Genomic DNA, 21,246 nt, shown 5'->3' on the forward strand with positions numbered 1-21,246 from the left:
ATCAGTGGAGCAGGCAGCTGTTCCTTGTCAGAGGAGATTGGCTGCCTATCAGCACCACTGCTGGTCATTAGCTGATCCTCCCCTGTGCCTGAGGGGCCCGGGATAGCATCATCCTCAGCCCCTGCCATGCATTCCCTGTTGGATGGTCCCAGCACCAACTCTTCCTCCTCCTCTGAACTGGCCTCTGACGGGGCCATGACATTGGGATAGGTTCTTCCCTGAAATTGAAATAGAAAGAGACAGGCCAATGGTTTGTAGTGCCAAAGACATAATTAGTAGAGAGGAATGCACAGTTGTGTAAGTTTGCAGGTTTGTCTTAGACCAGTGTTTCTCAACCTTGACAATTTTAAGGCATGTGGACTTCAACTCCCAGAATTCCACAGCCAGCATTGCTGGCTGTGGAATTCTGGGAGTTGAAGTCCACATGCCTTAAAATTGTCAAGATTGAGAAACACTGGTCTAAGAATTGAAAGAGCAGATTAGGAAAGGGAAATTGTCTCATATGAAATCCAGCGAAGCTTATGCTTCTCTGCAAGTTGAGATGGTAACTCCTTTAAGGTTTTCAAGTCCCAAAACAGTGTCCAAGTGCTGCAAGGTTCACAGATCCTATTTTTGGAAACAGCAGAAGACCTGAAACTCTTGAGGCAAAATTCCTTAAAGAGATTTCCATAGTTCATGCTGCACTATAAGTGAATTGTTGCCTTTGGGATCTGGATATTTCAGACAATGGGAGGATTTGAAATCAACTAAGCTATGAAGCACAGTGGGTTTTCTGTTGAGGAGAGAGAGAGAGAGAGAGAGAGAGAGAGAGACAGACAGACAGACAGACAGACAGACAGTCAGGCACGATAAAAGAACACGAGTTCTAATCCTTCTTGACTTACAGCAGATGATGGATTAATGAGAGATCCTTTACTCCCACAAATTATTTGACAAATATTACTACTGACAGACATTGGAATGCTTTCCCGTGGCTAAACTTGTACATTGCTCTCCATATTATGGGAGGGAAAATACCATAAAATCCCAAGAGCTGAGTGAATTTAGTCACAGAGATGAAAGGAAATAGAAATGATAAACTATTTATTGATAACATCTGCATATATCACACAAGTAACTATGGGTGGCTTACAGAATTAAGGTCAAGAAACCCTTCAAATGTAACCACCCAGTGCCCAATTGTTTTAAACACCCATACTAGCTGAGCTTATCTCCACCCTGGCCCCAATGCCTAGGGGATCAGCCAGGCCTGCAATGTTTTCCAAATCTTGAGCGGGGGGGTGGGGGTGGGGGTGGGGGTGGGAATGCTGTTCCACAGGGCAGGTGCAGCCATTAAGAAGGCATTTAACAAAATGGCATGGTTCAATAAAAAGGATCTAGAGCGTGCTCTCTCTACTAGATCTGGTGAGGCGGGCAGAAACAATAGGAGAAAATCAGGCCTGCAAGTAGCCTAGCCCTATGCCATGAAGAGGCTTTATAGGTGATGACGAGTACCTTGAAGTGCACTCAGAAGCCTACTGAGAGCCAGTGTTGTTACCTGGGTGTAATGAGAAATACCAAAATTGCCTGCACTGCTGCATTCTGAACCAGCTGCAGCTTCTGAGTGCTCTTCAAGGTTAGCACCATGCAGAACACAATCACAGTAATCCAAACAGGAGATGACTAAGGCAAGGTCACACAATCCAGGAAAAAGGTGCAGTTGGCACCCAAGACAAAGTCGTGCAAAAGCCTCCCCCCACTACTCTTCAGCTCCCATCAGCTCTTCAAATAAGAGCTGAGAGTCTAGGAGGAGCCCCAGATGGTACCCCAACTCTGACTGACTGAGGAGAATGGAAAATTCCCCAAACCAGGGGACCCTAAAACCCACAGTGACTATGTCTTGCCAGAGTTGAACCGAAGTCTGTTCTCTCCCATGCAGACCCCCACAGTTTTCAAGCCCTAGGAAAAGACCTTGAAGCTTTCCTAGGTTGGCCGAGGAAAGAGGTGTACAATTGGGAATCAGCAACGTAGCAGTGATATTATATTCTGGCACCTCAGCCGGTGTTTTCACATAAATGTTAAATAAGAATGAGGAAAGGGTAAAGCCCTCAGGTACCTCACAAAATAGGGAGCTCAGGCTCAACCGCTCCCCTCTGCCACCACTGACTGGAACCTGGAGAAAGGAGCCGTCATAATACTACTTCCTACACCTAATCCCTTGACTTGGCCCAAAAGGATAACATGATGGTATTGAAGGCCACTGAGGGATCAAGGCGGGCCAGGAGGGATACCCTATATATTACCTTGTTATCCATTTTATACAGGACTTCAAAAAGATTAATACAATCGTTGCTAGATGTCCCAGGTAGGCTTAGGAATAGAATTGGGTGGTCAGTTTCCATATGTTTGCTCAATCATCACTGATTTTTGAAAAATTCTGAAAAATAATCTATTATTTATCTTTTGCATCATTGTTTTTTCTTCTCTGCACAGTTGTGTTTTTTACTTTTAAGGTGGTTCTTTGATCATAAATAAAACTGAATAAATGAAAAAAAAGAATGCAGTCAAATTTAGAACAAGCTTATCAAGTTCTAAGAACTGCCAAAAGGCAAGTGTGCAAATTGTGTGAATTGTCCTTTTGCATTTCCCGTGACCTAGCACACACCGATTGTGACTAGTGGCTTATTCTTACTAAAACCTTTATTTGGGCATATTTATTTTTTTAGTCAGGGCGGAGTAGATTTGTATATCATTCTGATGGAGAAACATTGTTAGAACAGTCAAATTATTTTGAATTTTGAAAATCAATTTACTGCTCTGACATTCTACCTAGAACTGAGATTCATCCCAACTAATTTAGAAACCTAAGACTGTGAAGAGATCTGAGAAAGAATGTTATTGTACAAAAGAGAAAATCAATATGTGATACTCCCACTGGTGTGATCCTGTGTACCTGATGATACCAAAAGGAATGAAAGTCCTTAATGTAAAATATGTAGGAGAACAGGGATTCTCAGATCTGCTCAATTTCTTCTACTACTGTGTGTGATGTCATGATTCCAAAATAGTCAGAACTAATTTCTATTAGTTAACATTGAGTAATGTAATTGGCAGTATTATTATCACATTATAATGATTGAGTATTACATTATTGGAAGTCTTCTGCACTGGAATCTGAAACCCTTTTCTCTATGGAAGTAGCTATTTCCACAAATGTAGGGCTGCTAGCTTCTCTGGCTTCATAGAACTTTAAAAAAAAAATAGTAATATGCAATTTCCCATCTTGTTGTTCCAGAAAGTTGCACAGACTCTAAATATGTTTGCATGACCTATCTTATGCATATTAATTATGTTACGCTTCTCCTCTGCAGAAGGGAAACCTGCCCACGACTGAAGTGTAATTAATGATGCAAAGCTTTTTGGAAGAGTGTGATTGTTTTCCCTTATTGCCATGTGTTTTTGTTCTGACCCTCTTTGTACATAATATGAGTGTGCAATTGTTTTTACTCTGCTAACCTGGTTCCTGTCTCTGGTTTTTTGGGTGTTGCTGTTTGTGCCGTGGCCATATGTTCACTTGCATGCAGTTGAGGAAAGGCCCTCCTGTGCCACCACCTCCAAAACTCACTCCATCCAAGGAGATGAAGCAGGAGAACATCATCAACCTGTTTGATGACAATTTTGTCCCAGAGATCAGTGTGACAACCCCCTCACAGGTTAGCTTCTCCTTCTTCCCTTCCCTCTCTTGACCTCTCTTCTATTGTTTCCCCTCCACTGTTCCCCTCTTTTCCCTACTAGAGGTGTCAGGCCAAGAAAATTGTTCAGAGGGTAAGCAATCAAAGGGGTTTGAATTGGGCCAAAGGGATAGTGAATCGGAACCCCTAAACATTGGTGGGATCTTGATTGGAAATAGAACAGGGAAGAAAATATATTATAAACAGAGTACCTGCTTTCTTCCTTGGCATCCTTCAGTAGGATTTCCAAACTAAATAGGAGAAGTGTGTGGGGTGGGGGAGGAGGAGTGGACTGCAAAACGCATAGAAATCAAGACAACAGATTTTTAAAACACATTCACATCAAATAATCCTAGCACTTGAGCCACTCTTTAAATAGAAATTCTCACACAATGGGTTGGAACCCCCAGGTGGCTGTGGATAACCTGAGCACATTTCTTCTTTTTAATCTGACACAATTTGTCCAGACAAAGTCAGAGCACTGTCAAAACTCAATCTGGACTTTGCTCCTTGTTTTGTCTGCATGGATTTGCAGTGGACAGTTACAAGATGGCAATGGTTGATTAATTAAAATATAATTGTGCTGTATTTATTTTTTCCCCCAATGGAAATCATTAGTTTTATTTATGGTGAGCTTTGGTCCCACAATATTTGAGAATTCCTGACACAAATGAAGTTCTTGACATTTAAATCTCCCTTATCCAAAAGAATGGAGTTGAACAGTGTGAATTGGAGCGCCAAACATGGGCTTCTCACTTGCTTGATTTCCTTTAAAAGGCAGTGGCGGTGAGATCATTTTGTGCTGTTATTTTTCTCAGCTAATACATGGGCAGGACTGTGCCTTTTTAAAAGCTTGTGCAAGAGTAATCTGAAGTTTCATTGTGAGCCTTCCTTGTTTATTCAAAACAAGCATGGGCAATTGTTCTTGGCAATTATTTTACGTGATAAATGTTCTCTCTGCCAATGGTTTTAAGAGTTTGGGATTATATTGAGAGAGCTCATTCCCTAGCCCAATGATTTGCGTTTAATTATTTTTACAAATGACTAGCATTCACCAGCCCTTCAGAATCTCAAGACCTCCCAAGCTAATCTCTAAAATCAAATTTGCTAAGGGACTTACCTGACCAATAGGTGAACCTTTTTTTGATGACTCAACTTTAGATACTATGATGAGATTAAAAAAGCAGCCTGACCAGTTTTCTGGCCTCATTCTCACAACTTTTGTCAACATCATCATCATCATCATCATCATCATTGTGATAAATGCTCTTTTATAAAAAAATATTCATAAAAAGCAATCAATGGCACCTCTAGAATGTATGTTTCCTGACTCCATTCTTCCTTCCCTACCTCAGCACGGTGGCCTGCGGCTTTTACCTCTTCCTCCAGTTCGACGACTGAAACTTTGCGTGAAGGGCCTGAATTTGGGAGAAAAGGCAAGTGTAGGCCTCAGGTTGCCAATGTGAGGGGACACCCCACAGAGGCAGATGGACACTGCACGTAGTGTTCAATAGTTTGGTGGATCAGAATTTCCTTTTCACTCTGGGATAGAAAGTGAGATACAAAATGACTATTACCAAGTTTTCAATCTATTTTTTTTTGTAAAACTTCAGTTCTCAGTTAGTACTAGACAAAGAGTAATATGGAATCATCCTGACATGTGCTAACACTGGCAGTGAGCGTCAGATAAGTATCAGAGACCTTTCAGACTCAACTGGAAACCCATAGAAGAAAGGAAAAATGACCAGTTCATCATGTTAACATACTTAACATTTGTGTTTCTCTCTATAGACTGAAGTATTACACTTGGGATATTGGTTTATTGTTTAAATAAAATTTAGGCCTTGCAGAAGCTTAGAAGATTCTGTTCTCTATCTAAAAAACTCCCCTTTTGAACTGCTGCAAGCATAGTAGGCAAAAGTTTTAGATATTGTGTCTGTCTCTTTTTCCCCCCTTGTGGTCCAAAGAGCTTCTGAAGTTATGGGGATTTAGAATGGGGAAAAGACATGAGAAAAAAAATAAGACATCTTCTGGGTTGCTATTTTTCCAGTCCCTAAGTATATGCAGATGTACAAAGATTCTAGCCCTTAAAAACTCCCATATATAGTTGGAGTAAACATGTCCTATCAAGTGTTGTTCTCAGTGACAGACAGAAGACAAATTTAACTCATAAGCAAGCATTTCTGTTTTATTTTTTGAGGCTAAAAAAATAAGACAATTTGAACTTTATGGGATTTTTTTTGACAGAATTGTTTCCATTCAGGAATTCCAATGGTAAAATTTGTCTATGCTTTAATGTTTGAGAAAGCCGTAGGCCACTGATCAGTCTTTCCATCCTTGTCTGCTCCTATCCTTTCCCTGTAGCATGCCTCAAGCATTTTTATGCCATGTTTTGTATTGTATGTATTTGCATAAAAACCCTTGCTTAAACAGAACATTCTGACTGGGACAGGTTCAGAATATAGGATACTTGAACTGGAGATATCTTTAGAAAAAAACTTGAATTTTTAGTAGATAAGGGGTGGGGAGTGATAGGTGTGGACACATTTCTATTTTTAGTGGGGTCAATTATTTAGGAAGATAGAGAAAACTGTCAAGGATGAAGACTCTTCAACATCTGGTGCAAGTGACAGGTAAGATTCCAGCATCGCTATGATCTCGTTTCAAAACTTTATTTCATGTACACAAAGCTTAAAAACTGGACCTTATTTCCAAACAAACTGTTGTCAGAACCCTTTAGGTGGAAAATAAGGGTTAACTATGAATGTTTAATGTTTATATTGTGGAGGTGAAGGAACAGGAAACATCTTAGCTGAATTAATTGGTGGATTTGCTTCTTTTTATAAAGAAAGTAAAAATTAAGAAATTACAGTAATATGCTATATAATCATCTAGACAATTTTTGCATGAAATATGCATATATATTATCAGATTGCATTAGTTGAAAAATACCAGATACCCATTAACTGATATATTTTTGTTTTCAGTTACTTGAATAGTAGAGATTTGGTGTTGACAATTGTTTTGTATTACCCAGTAAAAATTAGGAAATAATTTAGGGGCTTTTTTTGAATTACATTAAGCAGTATTATGAAAATGTTGTTTAATATTATCACTTGATAATATTCTGTCTTGCTTGGATGGAATATATCCTGAATGTTTATGGTATTCTGTAATTTATTATTATTATTAAAAATAAGAGCCCAGTAAGCAAACTGTCTTAATATGGTAGAATAGTAGAGCAATCACTTAGATACAGAATAACAGAGTTGGAAGGGACCTTGAAGGTCTTCTAGTCCAACCCCCTATACCATTTGGAGGCCCTATACCATTTCAGATAAATAAATTACCAGAAATAGGTTTTAAAGAAAGAAAAAGATGGTGGCACAGAAACATTGTAAGACTACATTAGAGATTTTCACAGAAAGTGCTATCCAATCATTTTTTTAAGGTAACCAAAAATGTGGTATCAATACAACAGTTGTGCTGGAAATTGTAGGTCCACTTGTAGGTTTGAAGCAGTGAAGCCTGAGAGTCAAGGAGTCCTTGTATGGATGTATGGAACTTGAAACTGATCTTTTAATAGACTGCCTAGGACAGTGGCATAACAAGTTCAGTGCATGAGCTTTGTAAAATGTTAATATTTGAATTTTATTATCTACTATTTGCAGAAGTGTTAAGCACATTATAGCCAATCAACATATATGAACATACATTTCATATATAACCTTTTGCACCCTCAGTTTGCAGATAACATCTTCCGCATACCATCCACCTTTTTTAACTGTCTAACCAGCAATTCTGATTTTTTCCTTTAATGCTGCCAAGTTTGATGCCCCTGGGTCCTTCCAGGAGGGAGCCAGCCTATTGGATCTGGATTTTGATCCCATTAAACCAGATAACAACCTTGTAGGGAAGTCGCCCACACCTGCTACTCAGGTTGGTTTACCCATTGTCATTCCTTAGCTCCATGATCAGGCATTAAAAACTTGATGAGTTCTTATGGGGAGAATTGTATGGTGTGACAGATGAACTCTTGGTGATTAAAACACATGCTTGAGTCTTGCATATATCTTGTTGATCAGCAGTAATATTTGGTGTTTATTTAATGTATTTAAGAGGTTCATATGCATTATTTCTTAGAATATTCCTACCTTGTATTACAGCCAGAGCTGTATTACAGTTGGAGAGAGGGATAATGGTTTGTCTTTAGCCAAGTTGCAATATTAGAGTTTTGGCTAAGTCTGAAATAGTAGAGATTTAGTGTTGGCATTTTTTTTATTATTCAGTAGATTCAATTTTTTTGAATGACATTAAGCAATATTATTAGCTCTGGGAACTTGTAGCAAAATCTTGGGATAACGGATACAAGATTACCATGGCTATTTTCATTCCCAGAGTTCCCTGTTCTCTGATAGCTTCCACTGACAGGATTGGGCTCGGCTGGGAACACTGTTATCAATGTTACATCACCAGAAAGCCTTAAAGTTAGGTCTTCTATGAGCTTGGTGGAGACAGACCGCAAAACTAATTTTGTTTTACTAGATACAGATCCATCGGTGGGCAATGAAACTCTGGGAAAAATAAAATAGAATGACACATTCCTTCTGCTAAGCCCCATACAATATGGCAAGACCCTAAGTAAGAGAGTACCTCCACCTTATTGCTCCTACCTTCTCCCACTTACAGTTTATTCTGTGGATGCGTGTCACATTCAATATATAGCTCTGAATGAGTTAGATAACAGTTCTTTGCTGTATATATTTAGTGATACTATGTAAAAGAATTGCATAAATTCCCCCAAACAGGAGAACTAAGGTAGGTGAATATACCTGTCCCAGGATAATGTTGCAGTATCCAATCTGGGTCAGTCACTGGGACCAGAGATTTTTGTCTTCCGAGCTTTCAGACTTCTGCCGGAGTCCATCCTCAGGGATGTGTCAAAGGGGTTGAGGATGGGCTCCAGCACAAGTCTGAAAGCTCAGGAGACAAAACTTCTGGTTCCGGTGACCGACCCAGATTGGATCCTGCAGAACTAAGGTAGTCTATAATCCTTAGATAGCAATCTTTCACAAGTATGATTGTAATAAATGATAATAAAAATTATTTTCTGACCAATGCAGGCATTTATGACAACAAAGGCCTTAAGTGTGAAAGTGATTAAGATCTGGTCAGTTTTAGACATCGCTGTGAGCCTAAGAGTTCTAATGGACTAATTAAATGTCACAAAGCTGAGCTTGTTAACTTGTGCTTTGCACTTTTTTGCCACATACTTGCTGCCAAGAAAAACAGTTCAGGAAGTGAGCTTGTTTAAGCAATCCCTCTGTCCTGGAAGGAGGGAAAGGGAAGAAAAAAGGGTCAGGCACAGGGCACTATCTGAATGAGAGGGCAGCAGCCAGTGATCTTCGTAGTGTTTCTGTCTCACACATCTCAGTCACATTTCACTGGAACCAATTGCAGTCACTAAAAGAAGACTACTGTATAATTGTCATAACTACTGTATCAACAGATAATTGAAAGATTGTCCAGATTGCTTTATGCAATAAACTCTATAAAGCATGTTCCCATCACTCATGGTGAATGGTGATTAATAATCAGGCATTCCATAGACTTTTATTAGTTAGATGCCATTGAGTTAGATGCTCATGGTGACTGCATAGGCAAACACTCTTCATTTTGTACAGTATTTAATTGTGACTCAGATTTCTTTGAAGGACACTTCTTTGATCCCATCCATTCATCTTATGTAGCATCTTCCCCCTTTTGAGTACTGAGTTATTTAAAGAACTCAACTACTGAAATTGATTGATCCTGGGCCAATCAACTGACCACATAGAATCATTATCTGCAGGAGGATCTGTTCCTAACTTGGTCCTTCAAGTCCCAACTACTGAAATGGACCATGCAAAATTATAAAACCACATTACTTAGTTTCAGTGTATGATGTTACTAAACATTTTGTGGCCATTTGGTATTTTTGCACTTTTTATGTTATTTGAAATAATGAAGACTTAATGCTTTTTTCCCATTGCTTTTTGCTATGCTTAGTCTTTGCCTTGGGATTTATGGGAGGTAAGATTTTTGTTTATACAACTTTCACTGCAAAATTATGATGTAACACTTGGTGTTTGTAAAGGTTACTTTGCACCATTATTATGCAAAGACTGTTATATGTATCTTGAGCCTCTATTCTCCTTGAAGGTACAACGATTTAGTCGCTTGGTCAGATCCTCCCACATTAAAAACGTTTGGTAAATTTAACAGTGTAAGGGACAGCATTATTTTTATTGTTTTCATATTTTAGATAGAAAATATCTTCCTATTATGAGCAATGGCTGGTCAAAATTTCCTTTTATGCTGGGAACATGGCAGAGGGGTGGGGAAGCCTTAGGGTTTTCTGATGTCATCTCTTCTCCCACATTCCCATTTTGGCCATTTTGATCTCAGATATTCCAGCTGTTGCTTTGGAAGTTGGCAGGGGTGATAGAAAGTGGAATATTTGAAGAGATCTCCCTTGTGTTCTGGAGACCATTCACAAAGCATCCCATAGGCATAGAATTGCTTTTAAGAGGCATGGAATTGCTTCTTAAAAATAAATAGATTTGCAGTTTGCCAAATTAATATAGATAGCTTTATGATACATTGAACAAAACACAAACTAACAGGAGAAATACCATATTTCACAAAATGTATCTTTTATGTCATTGCACAAAGAAGAGAAACATCCTAAAATGAAGATAAGCACTTAATTTTAGAGATAGATAGATAGATAGATAGATAGATAGATAGATAGATAGATAGATAGATAGATAGATAGATAGATAGATAGATAGATAGATTCCATTCAATTTTGTCTGATTCTTGGAGACTGCCTGGAGCCTGATGTTTTCTTGGCAAGGTTGCTGAAGTGGTTTGCCAATGCCTCCTTCCTAAGGCTGAGAGAAAATTTGTGGCCCAAGGCCACGGAGCTGGCTTTGTGTCTAAGACAGGACTAGAACTCATGGCCTCCCAGTTTCTAACCTGATGCCTTAATAACTATATCAAACTGGCTCAATAATAATAATAATAATAATAATAATAATAATAATAATAATAATAATAATAATAATAATAATAATAATAATAATAATAATAATAATAATAATAATAATAAAGTTGGAAGGGACCTTGGAGGTCATCTAGTCCAACCCCCTGCTCAGGCAGGAAACCCTATACCATTTCAGACAAATGGCTGTCCACCCTTCTTAAAAACTTCCAGTGTTGGAGCATTCACCACTTTTGGAGGCAGGTTGTTCCATTGGTTAATTGTTCTAACTGTCAGGAATGATAAAATTCTTTGGTTTAAAAAAATAATATAGTTTTCTTTGTTGGTTTAGGTTGCGTGTGGTAGTGTCTCAACAGCTCTAGTTTCATGTCATGGCACTTTGTGATATCTATCGTTATTTCTAAGTTTGTATTGAAATGAAGTTGACAGTGATATAATATTAAGTGCTATCAAATCTTTAATCTTGTTAATATATTTGGGATTTTTAGAATCAGTACTTATCAACTACTAATATTTTACTTCTTTATGCTCTTGTATTTTTAAAAGCCTCGTTCTGATTTCCTTCATTTATAATGTTTAGTTCTAGCTATTGTTTTCTGACATAATTATAACGGGATCGTCAGGTTATGCAGGTATATAGTAATAGCTTTAAATTAACAGTGGGATTGCAATTATTATTGGACCAGTGATTGCTGTGTATAGCTCACTTAATTTCAAGTAGTATTTTTATTATTCTATTTAAACTGTGGCCTATTAGTTACTAATAATTTTTCTCCATTAAACAATTCTAGATCCAGTTTTAATCTCACACAATTCTAAACCATCTTCAATGGGAATGTAAAATTGTCACTCTAACCTGTATTCTACTAATAGATTTTCCATGCTTTCTCCTAGAAAAAAAACATTTATGATGAGTAGATAATGAGTTAAAATGCAAGCTCTCAATCCCAGACATTGCAGGAAAGATGGAAAGTTATTTCAGAATCTGTCTTTCAGATCTATTTAGAATAAAACAACAGTTTACAGTAACATCCAGGAAGTCACTGGAAATCTGATTTTCTTTACAGCTGATGTGCAGACTCCAGTGTTTCTTTATTCAAATTTAATTATTTATATTTCAGCAAGATTTTGATTTTAAGGAGAAAGGACAATTAAGGATAAAAGCCAAGCGTCCTTTTAAAATTGAATAAGCAATATAATGAGAGTTCACATAAAATGACAGAAATAGTTAGAGGAGAGAATATTTGTAGTTTTCAACCAAGCACAGCGAGCACCAAGAACCCCAGAGAAATACTTATTTTAGGAAGTTTGGAGGGGATTGGGCAAGAAGGTGCTGTTTTTTTCTGACTGCTGAGCCAATATTGTGAAATAGATTGGATTACTTCAGTCTCTGTTGGTTTCCTGCAAATTTTTAAAGAACTAGCTTTTTTGGAGAGCCTGCCTCTGATTTGAGTAGTTATTGCCATCTGTTATTCTCTTTCTATTTTTTGTAGGGTTGTTGTATTTTTAATTTTTATATGGGGTTTATTTTGTATTATATTTTTTATATGAGTCATTGAGTCATTTTTGTTTGTGGTGACATACAACTGTGTTTAATAAATAAATTAAATATAGCACTGCTATATTATTAACATTGTATACCTTCCCCAATCCGTTCCCCCTCCCCTATTCAAATAATTTCACACTTTTGCTTGGTTGCATACATAATATTGCACCGTCTTTCCCTTATTAATTATTCAAAATATAAAAAAAATGACTCTTATCAGCTCAACAAATCTAATTGCCCTGGCCTGGAACATTTTCAGTGTTTATCTTCTCACAGTATTTTTTATTATTGTATCTTCTTGTACCCATTACTTTATCTCCCTGCTGCAAATTTCTGTTTCTCTCTTTTCCTCAAATTTTATATGTCTGCCTGAAAAACAAACAAACCCTCCCTTCAGCAGTGTGCAATTTATGGATTATTTTCCTGCTGATAATTTTAGCAATAGTGCATGTGTGGTAGACTGGCCAATTAGCCCACCCAGGTTATCAACCAAGTAAATAAAAAATGGTTAAACTAACAAATGTTCAAAAATGTCCTTCTTGATTGCTGTGCTCCTTACCAGGAGTTACCTAGTTGCTAGTTTTCTTTGGCCTTCTTTACTTAGCACACTTCATTTCCAATGAAATTATAATTTAATTCCTATTAAATCAATAAGGTGGGATCTACTGAAATTAAAGTTCTAATTTGATTTGGAACATCTTTTTTTTAAAATATATTTTATTAGATTTTATATGGATAGGGAAAAGGTGGGGTCGGTGCGGGTACAGGAAAATCGGGATAAAAGGGACAGGGTGTGGATAATTACAGTAAATACGTAATTCAGCGAACAAGCTGTCGTCCGGGTCTTCATATTAAGTATTATTGTTTATATAATACTAGACATTTATAAGAATAAATCAGTATAGTTATAACTGACATTTGGTAAAACACTAATATTCCTTTAAATAATTAACATAGTTGATAGCATAACAACTATTTCCAATCATCAACCTTAATACTTAATATAATAAAACTCTAAAATCTCTTCTTATTCTAATGTGTTTCAACCCACTGATAAAATTTTCCCCAGGTTTTATAAAAGATTGAATCTTCTTTCTCCTTCATCTCTAATGTTAATCTGTCCATTTCTGCACAGTCTAGGATTTTCAAAATTATAATCTGGTCTGATGGTAGGTTTTCATTTTTCCAAAATTGGGCAAATACTATTTTTGCAGCTGTTAATACATGTAATATTAAATAATCATTTTCTTTGCCATAGTTAGGTCTTAATATACCTAACAGGAACAGTTTGATTTGGAACATCTTTTAATTGTTTATAACCATCTTTAGTGTGGATATCCTTTTATAATAACCCGCCTTTTGAATTTGAAAAATTGTACCCGGAACATTTGAAAAATTGTACCCGGAACATTTGAAAAATACCAATAAAAATTCTCATTAATTACAAATATAAATTGTAAAAATATTTATATACCACTCTTCTTCAGACAACTCAGGGTAGTTTCAACAAATGCTAATTTGTTTAAGAAAATAATTACAAAAACTTGTCCTCCAAATTCACCAGAACTCAACTCAGATTTGAAGGAGAACTTTTTATTTGACGTTTTCATTTCATTTATTGTATACTAAGAAAAAAAATCCAAAATCAATAGTTGGGTGATATCTTTTCTTTAATTTGGGATTTTATAATTTTTTCCCCTTGTGACTATAACATAACCTTGTGTTATAACTTATAGTAATATATAGCATAGTACTTAATTTGGTATAGTAAGGTAATCTATACTAATGTATATTATAGAATATCCCTTTGTCCTGATTTCAGAAATTATATATTTTTTTAGAAATATTCAAGCTTTTCAATACATTAATAATTTATGTTTTGTTTGGAGGTTGGAAGGTTGTTTGAGAAAAAAACATTATTAAATGGAGGAGATTATTAAAAGTATATTAAAAATTGGCAGAGTAGATTTTTTCTTCTCATAATACTAAAGCTGTGACTCAAGATTCTGGACCACCACCCACCACCAACAAAAACTACATTATTTTCTGCAACAAAAATATCACCTTTTGTTAATGGCTTCAAAAAAGAGATGGGACAAATTTGTGGAGGCCATCTTAATGGGCTTCTCATAATGGTGGTTTGGAAATTTCAGTCACGGATAGGTTTATTGATTTCAGGTAGTCCTTGACTTACAACATGTCATTTAATGATGGTTCAAAGTTATGACAATCTTGGACAAAGTGACTTATGATTTGTTCTTGTGCTCACAACCATCATACCACCCACACAGTCACATGATCACAGTTTGGGTGCTTGGCAGCTGGCTCACATTTATAACATCCTGTGATCATGTGATTTCCAGCAAAAAACATCCACTGGGGAAGCTGGATTCACATAACAATCATGATGATTTGCTTAACAGCTGCTTTTAAAAAGTAACAGGTTCTGTTGTTGAAAGAAAGCTTATTGCCAAATTAGAATTAATCATAGTTTCTTTTTAGCTCTCCAGTCTCTTTGTCAGCCACATTTACATATTTTATTTAAGAGAACAGCAAAGAACTAGAACAGATATGGTAGGTTTCACGTGAATAGAAACAATAACAATAATCGGGGGGGGGGGTGGAATCTGGAATTTTGCAGTTATATGGAAATCAGAACATCCTGGCTATGCTCTTGATTTATGTGCTGAAGAAAACCCTAGCTTTGGAAAGGTGTAGAGGTGATTGCCAAGAATATTTTTAGGTGGGAAAGTGTACAACTTTTTTTTTGGTTCGAGCAATGTTGAAACAATCTTAATTGGCTAGCTTTCATACAGATAGTCAGATCATGCTTCTGTTTTCTCTTCCACAAGAAGAGAAACAGTACAGGAGGGACTAAAGAGACGAACTTCCTTTAAATCTCACATTTAGAAATATCAGAGGACAGATGGGCTTGACCCAGACAAGGCAACTGTTACAATTTAATAAAAAGCTAGCATTCTAGCCTAAGAACGATTTACTTCTCGTGAAGGTGATGCAACATCGACTTGCCAATACAGTACACAAATTGGAAGTGTATTGATACCAAAAATCTTGCAGCATGGACATGGCTGTTCATCAAAGAGATCAAGCAATTCAGCGTTGGCCTTCAGAAACCGATAGTTCAGACAAGCCCTAAAAACAGAGCAGGTCATGGCATTTCTCTGCAAAGGCATGGGATTGGTTAGCCATTTTGAGATCCCAAAGTTTAACTGCTTTTGTGTTGTAGCCTACAGAAGCCACTCCTGGTGAGGCTGAGGGAGCTGGCAAAGAAGAAACAGCTGGAGCTGAAGCAGCTGCTAAACCCGAAACTGATTCAGGATCTGCCTCAGTAAGACAGTAGGCAAGGGAGAGGGAAGAGGGTCTCATTCTCCCCTAACCGTTGTTCACATTTAATATGAGCAGATGTGAACCCATTGAAGATTAAATGTTTAGCATTTCTGAGCAGTGGATTAATCCCCAGTTGGAGACTCTGTTGATTTGGACTATAGAACAAAGGCCATTATTCATTCAGAGATGGTCTTCTCTTTGATGCAAACAGCTAAACATATTCCTGCAGCGTTTGCAATTCATCTGAATTAGGAGGAATATATCTGCTTCAGTCCCAGTTAATCATCTTGGAACTTTTATGTGTATCCAACATCTGGGACCTTAAAAAAGAAAAGTTTTCCATCGCCGAGGCTAACTTTCATTTGTTCAGCATTTCTAGTTACAATTTGATACCCTTACAAAATCACAAAGAGCTATTACTGCTGGGAATGAGAATGATTCTGAGGACACAGAAATTAGATATATCCATGGTAAACATCAAAATCAATTTTAGATTTTTTTTTAACAAAGGGAGGAAATTGACCAGAATTTCTGCCTCTTACTACAAACCTAAATGTCTTGTAGCAGAATCTGTTATTTACTCCATTAATCTTTATGCACACCAATTTCCCTCTACAATTTATTGCCTTCTGTGGTTTCCTTTCCATTTTTTCCTAAGTCATTCTCTTTACCTCAGCCACACCTCACACCTAAATCCTAACTTCCACAAAATACTGATACCTAATGACTATTTGAATAACGGATTCATGTTCAGAAATGGCTACAGGGAGGGTTTGCTCAGGGTCCTCTATGTACTTTTCTCAACTGGGTCTAACTTTGGTGCCTTTAACCCTGTTTTATTTCCCTCAGAGTTCTCTGCCAACTGTAGTTGTGGAGACTTTCCCTGCCACAGTTAATGGAACCGATGAGAATAGAGCCGTCTCTGAGAGGTCTGACATGCCACCAGGGTTTCTCTTCAAGGTAAGTTTCTATGGTAAAGGTGTACATGTAGCCATTTCATTCTGTGTTTTGAATAGCCGAAGCTGTAAAATGGAGAATGGATTCAGCCCTTCATGAGAACTCAGTGCACAATTTTAAATGTGTCTAGTCTGGATACAGGAAATACACACTATTTTGGATGTAATCTGTTACTGAATTTCTAAAAACTAATACATTTAATTATTATTTATATATATATAAATTTAAATTTATATGCCACCCATCTTACTGTCAAGTGACTCTGACTAAGCCTTGTTTTTTAGAAAGAAACAATAGAAAAACTATCCCAAAATAACTGCAAAAAATAACTGAAACAATAAAAACAATAAAACTATAAAAACATAATCTACAGGCCAGCACCAACTCATTTTCCTAAAAGTAACAATCATCATGTATCATAGAGCTTTCCTGAATACGTAACAGTTTAAGGAGAAATGGAGCAGCAGATAGACTGCAGTGTAGTATGTAAGGGTTCAGCTGCATTATATATTTATAGATATGAAACAAGAACTCCCCCAATCCTGACTGTGGAACCATTATTCTTGTGCAGGTACAAGCCATGCATGATTATGCTGCTACTGACAGTGATGAATTGCAGCTAAAGTCTGGAGATGTGGTCTTGGTGGTTCCATTTGAAAATCCAGATGAGCAGGTATGGTGATAATGTAGCAGGTGTGTTTCATAACTAACATGGTTTGATAAATTCCACATTGTTCCAGTTTCAAGAAGACTTCAGTTCAAATCTGCATTCTGCAATGAATGTGTGACCTTCAATAAGTCAAAACATTTCAGTTTAACCTCTTGATAGACAAGATAATGAATACATCTCTACTTCTTCAGATAGTAGATTATCTCTTTAATATGACATTTTCCTATGTAGAACTAAATATTGCATGAGAAGGATGTGGTTTAATAGAGATCTACAGTATAAAGAGATGAATATTGATTATTGAATTTCCTAATCCAATGCAATCTCCAACTAAGGACGTTATCCTTGTTTAGTGTTACTTTTAAAATTGTACTATATATAACTATTAGTCTATAGGTTTATCTAATTAGATCAGGAGAAGGAAATCAAAATACTACAGTGGACAGTCTCATTGCCCTTGCAACCAGTAAAATATTTTCTAAGTATTAAAAAAGGACCTCTTAATTACCTCAAAGTAATTTAACTTACCTAAAAAAGGTGAGTTAACATACCCATTATTGTACTCTCTGCTGTTTTCTGATTTCATATTTGCTTTTCATCGCGCTCTCTCTGCCCTGCAAATGTCTAAAAGCTGTGATGGTAATAGCTATCAGTACAATATTTTTTCTCTGTCTTGTTCATGTTTTTTTTGAATACCAGTAGATGGCACTGTGTTCTTATAGGTCTTTATTGCATTCATTCATTTTTGTAAAGAGAGTGAGCTGAAGATGGAAATGTAACTTAGCCAATTGTACATTTTGTTTGCATGTTTTTTCCTATGTCTCATTGTAGATATTAGTGTTGTATCAAACATTAAAAAGGATGCCTCATCTGTACAAGGCTTTGTCTGGATTTGGAGCCTTTCCTCCAGTTCTCTGAGTGGCTGTGCACATAGGGTCATTTCTGTTTGCTTTCTGTAGGAGAAAAGCAGGCTGAGCTGGAAAGCAAGGTTAAATGTGTCATCGGTTTGGAATCATTGCGTTGCCACAAGAAATCCAGCCTCCCCATGAATTCTGTTGACCCTAATCTAGTGCCAATTTAATTTTGACCATTAGTAGACTAGATTCTTTTATTAGAGGTAGCTCTTCTGGGCTTTGAACTTGACAAATGCTCCAGGTTACTTGCACCTGACACATTCTCAAGCAACAATGTTGATGTTGGCTGCTGGGGAAGGTTGTTTTCTCTCCAGCAACCAAAGGAGAAATGTTCTTGGAGGCACAGAACTCTATGACTGGATGGCAGGAGGCAGTCCTGCAGCAGGCCAGTTGGTCATCTACCTATTTCAGCCTTCTCTTTCATGCATTGATGAACTGATACATAGAAAAGGTCTGCCCTGTTTTTTCCAGTTTGCTGCTGGATCCATTCTCAACCTGCCTAAGCTGCTGGTTGGCTTTGAGATGGAGGTGCCAATATAAGGACAAATCCACAATGACTGACAGGTTAGAGCCTGGACAAAGAAGCTGTGTAGATAGGACTATTTAGCTTGGGGGGGAAAAGCAATTTCAGGGAAAGATAAATAAATATAAAATCACACATGACATGGGAAAAAGAAAGGAAATCCCTCATCCCCCTCCCAGTTTTCAAAACACTGGGACCAAGAATCAAACTACTGGAAAGGGATTTGGAGCAGATCAAAGAAATCATTGTTCCATACAAGGCATAATTAACTTGTAGAATTCATTGCCATGAGATATGGTGATTTTCGTCTTGAAGACTCAGTACAGCTCTGGGTTGGGAATAGCCTGCCTCCAAATCCCAGTTGCAGGAATAACTATGGGAAAAGAGTATGTTTCTACAGCACTTCCTGCTTGCAAGCACCCCAGAAGGATGAGAAGGAACACAAGGGTTGTTCACAAATGCTGCGATGAATGATAATAATCTTATCACCAATTCATAACTTTATTACTTGATTGAAAATTCAGTTTCAGTGAACTTTAGAGACAAGTAATACCTAGTGTTTGTTGCATCAACATTTTCTCTTTTTCTTCTGTCTCTTGCCAGGATGAAGGATGGCTGATGGGTGTGAAAGAGTCTGATTGGCTTCAGCACAAAGCATTTGACCAATGCCGGGGAGTTTTCCCAGAGAATTTCACTGAGCGGGTGCAGTGAGGTCTTGCAGCTCCTTAGAAAGCAAGAGGTGTCTTCTCCCCCTCCTCCTGAGGAAGGTCTAAAAAAAATAATTGAAAGAATGTTTTTTTTAAAGCAGCTTAAAGGTTGGATTCTTCACAGAGAACAATGTTTTAGAAGTCCACTGAATCAAAGTATTATCAAAGATATAGATAATAAAGAAAGACAGGTTGGGAAAAATCCTTTTTCTGTTTGAGTTAAATAAGGTCAATTCAGAAGGTTGTCACTGAGTGGTGGAGCGATGTTGTGTGAAATAGGATGTGCTCAGCATTGTAAGCTGTGAATCCTAGCAGTCCTGTTCTCCTGAAACTACACAATAAAGTTTTATCTTGTGGGAAGGCACGGTCAACCTGTTTTGTGGCTGAACTTGTTTCTGTGGCTCTCCCTGCAAATTATACAATCCTGCTGCCCCAGGTCCAATGCCTGTCGTGTGTTTTGTGTGTGTGTTTGTGTTCTCCTTTTGAAAAAAATTAACCAAAATTCATACGTTTAAATGAAAATGCTTATTGGAAAGAAAGTAAGCCTGGTCCTTGAAGGGTATGGTTTAGGAATGACATTAGTACCTGCATTTTTGGTCCTATAAGAAACATTCATAAGGGGGAAAAGTATAAACATAGTTTCTTTATTGCTATTGTTTTCATAATGTACTGAAATTGAGGGTTGGCGCTGGCTACAAATTCTGCACTGTCTGATAGAAAGAGGTGATGAAGAGGAGAGATACATATAATTACACCAATGCAGCTGATTCTGGCATGATGTTAGAGGTCACATAAGTGAAGTGATGGAGTAACTGCTTCATTTGTATAACTTCTAGCTGTGTTTGCATTGCTCTGCATCCTGAACAATTATTCCCTGTGCCCTTGCTCTTAAGATGTATTTATCTTGTATTTAAAAACTATAATGGGTGAAATTATACGGCAACCATCTCTCAGCTGTAAAAACCCAAACAATCACTAAATGGTTGCAAAAGGTTAGAGGTTTTTTTTAAAATGTTGTTGCTACCACATAGTGATTGTCTAGAGCAGGGGTAGTCAACCTTGGCTCTTTTATGACTTGTGGACTTCAATTCCCAGAATTCCTGAGCCAGCTCAGCTGGCTCAGGAATTCTGGGAGTTGAAGTCCACAAGTCATAAAAGAGCCAAGGTTGACTACCCCTGCTCTAGAGTTTATCTAGCTCAGATATCATAGCCTCACTCTCAAACCACTGCACTATAAAATGCCAATTTGGAAATAATACTCCTTTGTGCGTTTCAAATTGTGTTTAAAAAAATAACAGAAGCAACCAAATGAGAAAATCAGTGAGGCTCCTTGCTTTGCTTCCCATTACTAATTTTTCCTTTGTAATATTGATTTGCAGAGAAGAGCTAGATCTTTTCTAGGGTGCATTATGAATTTACGAAGAACAGGCAAGGGAAACATTGTGTATCCAAAGTTCTTTTTTGTGGTTATTGGGACCCTCAAGATCGAACTGCAAATTCACTGGGATTTTCCCAACCATAGCAGTGTGATTTTCCACAAATCTTTTTTGCAGAAAACAAAACATTAATGCACCTATACGTTACTTGAAGGACAGCTGCAGCAATGGTCAATGACTGGAAGAGCAAATATTCATTCTATGCTATATACATACAACTGCTGAGCTCTTCAGATGTTTTATTGCTATGTTCATTTGTTTCCTTTTCCTTTTTTTAATTTAATTTTTTATTTGGCTTCAAAGGTTTTTTTTCCTACTACCATCTCTTGCATTGGAATGCATAAAAATTCTTACATTCGACAATCTGATAAAATGTAAGGTAGCTTTAGA

General features: G+C 37.2%; 1 protein-coding gene across 8 annotated transcripts in view; it reads left to right on the forward strand.

Moving 5' to 3' along the window:
* Positions 1–19,791, forward strand: part of BIN1 (bridging integrator 1) — a 118,764-nt gene extending 98,973 nt beyond the window's left edge. For 3 of the 8 annotated variants that reach the window (XM_015831245.1, XM_015831202.1, XM_015831215.1), the window contains 6 exons: positions 3,564–3,692; positions 7,539–7,649; positions 15,549–15,650; positions 16,499–16,609; positions 17,178–17,279; positions 19,317–19,791. In XM_015831245.1, the coding sequence (XP_015686731.1) occupies positions 3,564–3,692; positions 7,539–7,649; positions 15,549–15,650; positions 16,499–16,609; positions 17,178–17,279; positions 19,317–19,424 (663 nt within the window). In that variant the 3' untranslated portion in view covers positions 19,425–19,791. Of the gene's footprint in view, positions 1–3,563; positions 3,693–5,065; positions 5,147–7,538; positions 7,650–15,548; positions 15,651–16,498; positions 16,610–17,177; positions 17,280–19,316 lie in introns of all 8 variants that reach the window. The other 5 variants (XM_015831222.1, XM_015831229.1, XM_015831234.1 and 2 more) reach the window with 3 other exon arrangements.
* The last annotated feature ends 1,455 nt before the right edge of the window (positions 19,792–21,246 follow it).

The sequence above is a fragment of the Protobothrops mucrosquamatus genome, unplaced genomic scaffold (genome assembly GCF_001527695.2).
Source record: "Protobothrops mucrosquamatus isolate PMUCROS unplaced genomic scaffold, P.Mucros_1.0 scaffold_254, whole genome shotgun sequence".
In the NCBI taxonomy this organism is placed as follows: Eukaryota; Metazoa; Chordata; class Lepidosauria; order Squamata; family Viperidae; genus Protobothrops; species Protobothrops mucrosquamatus.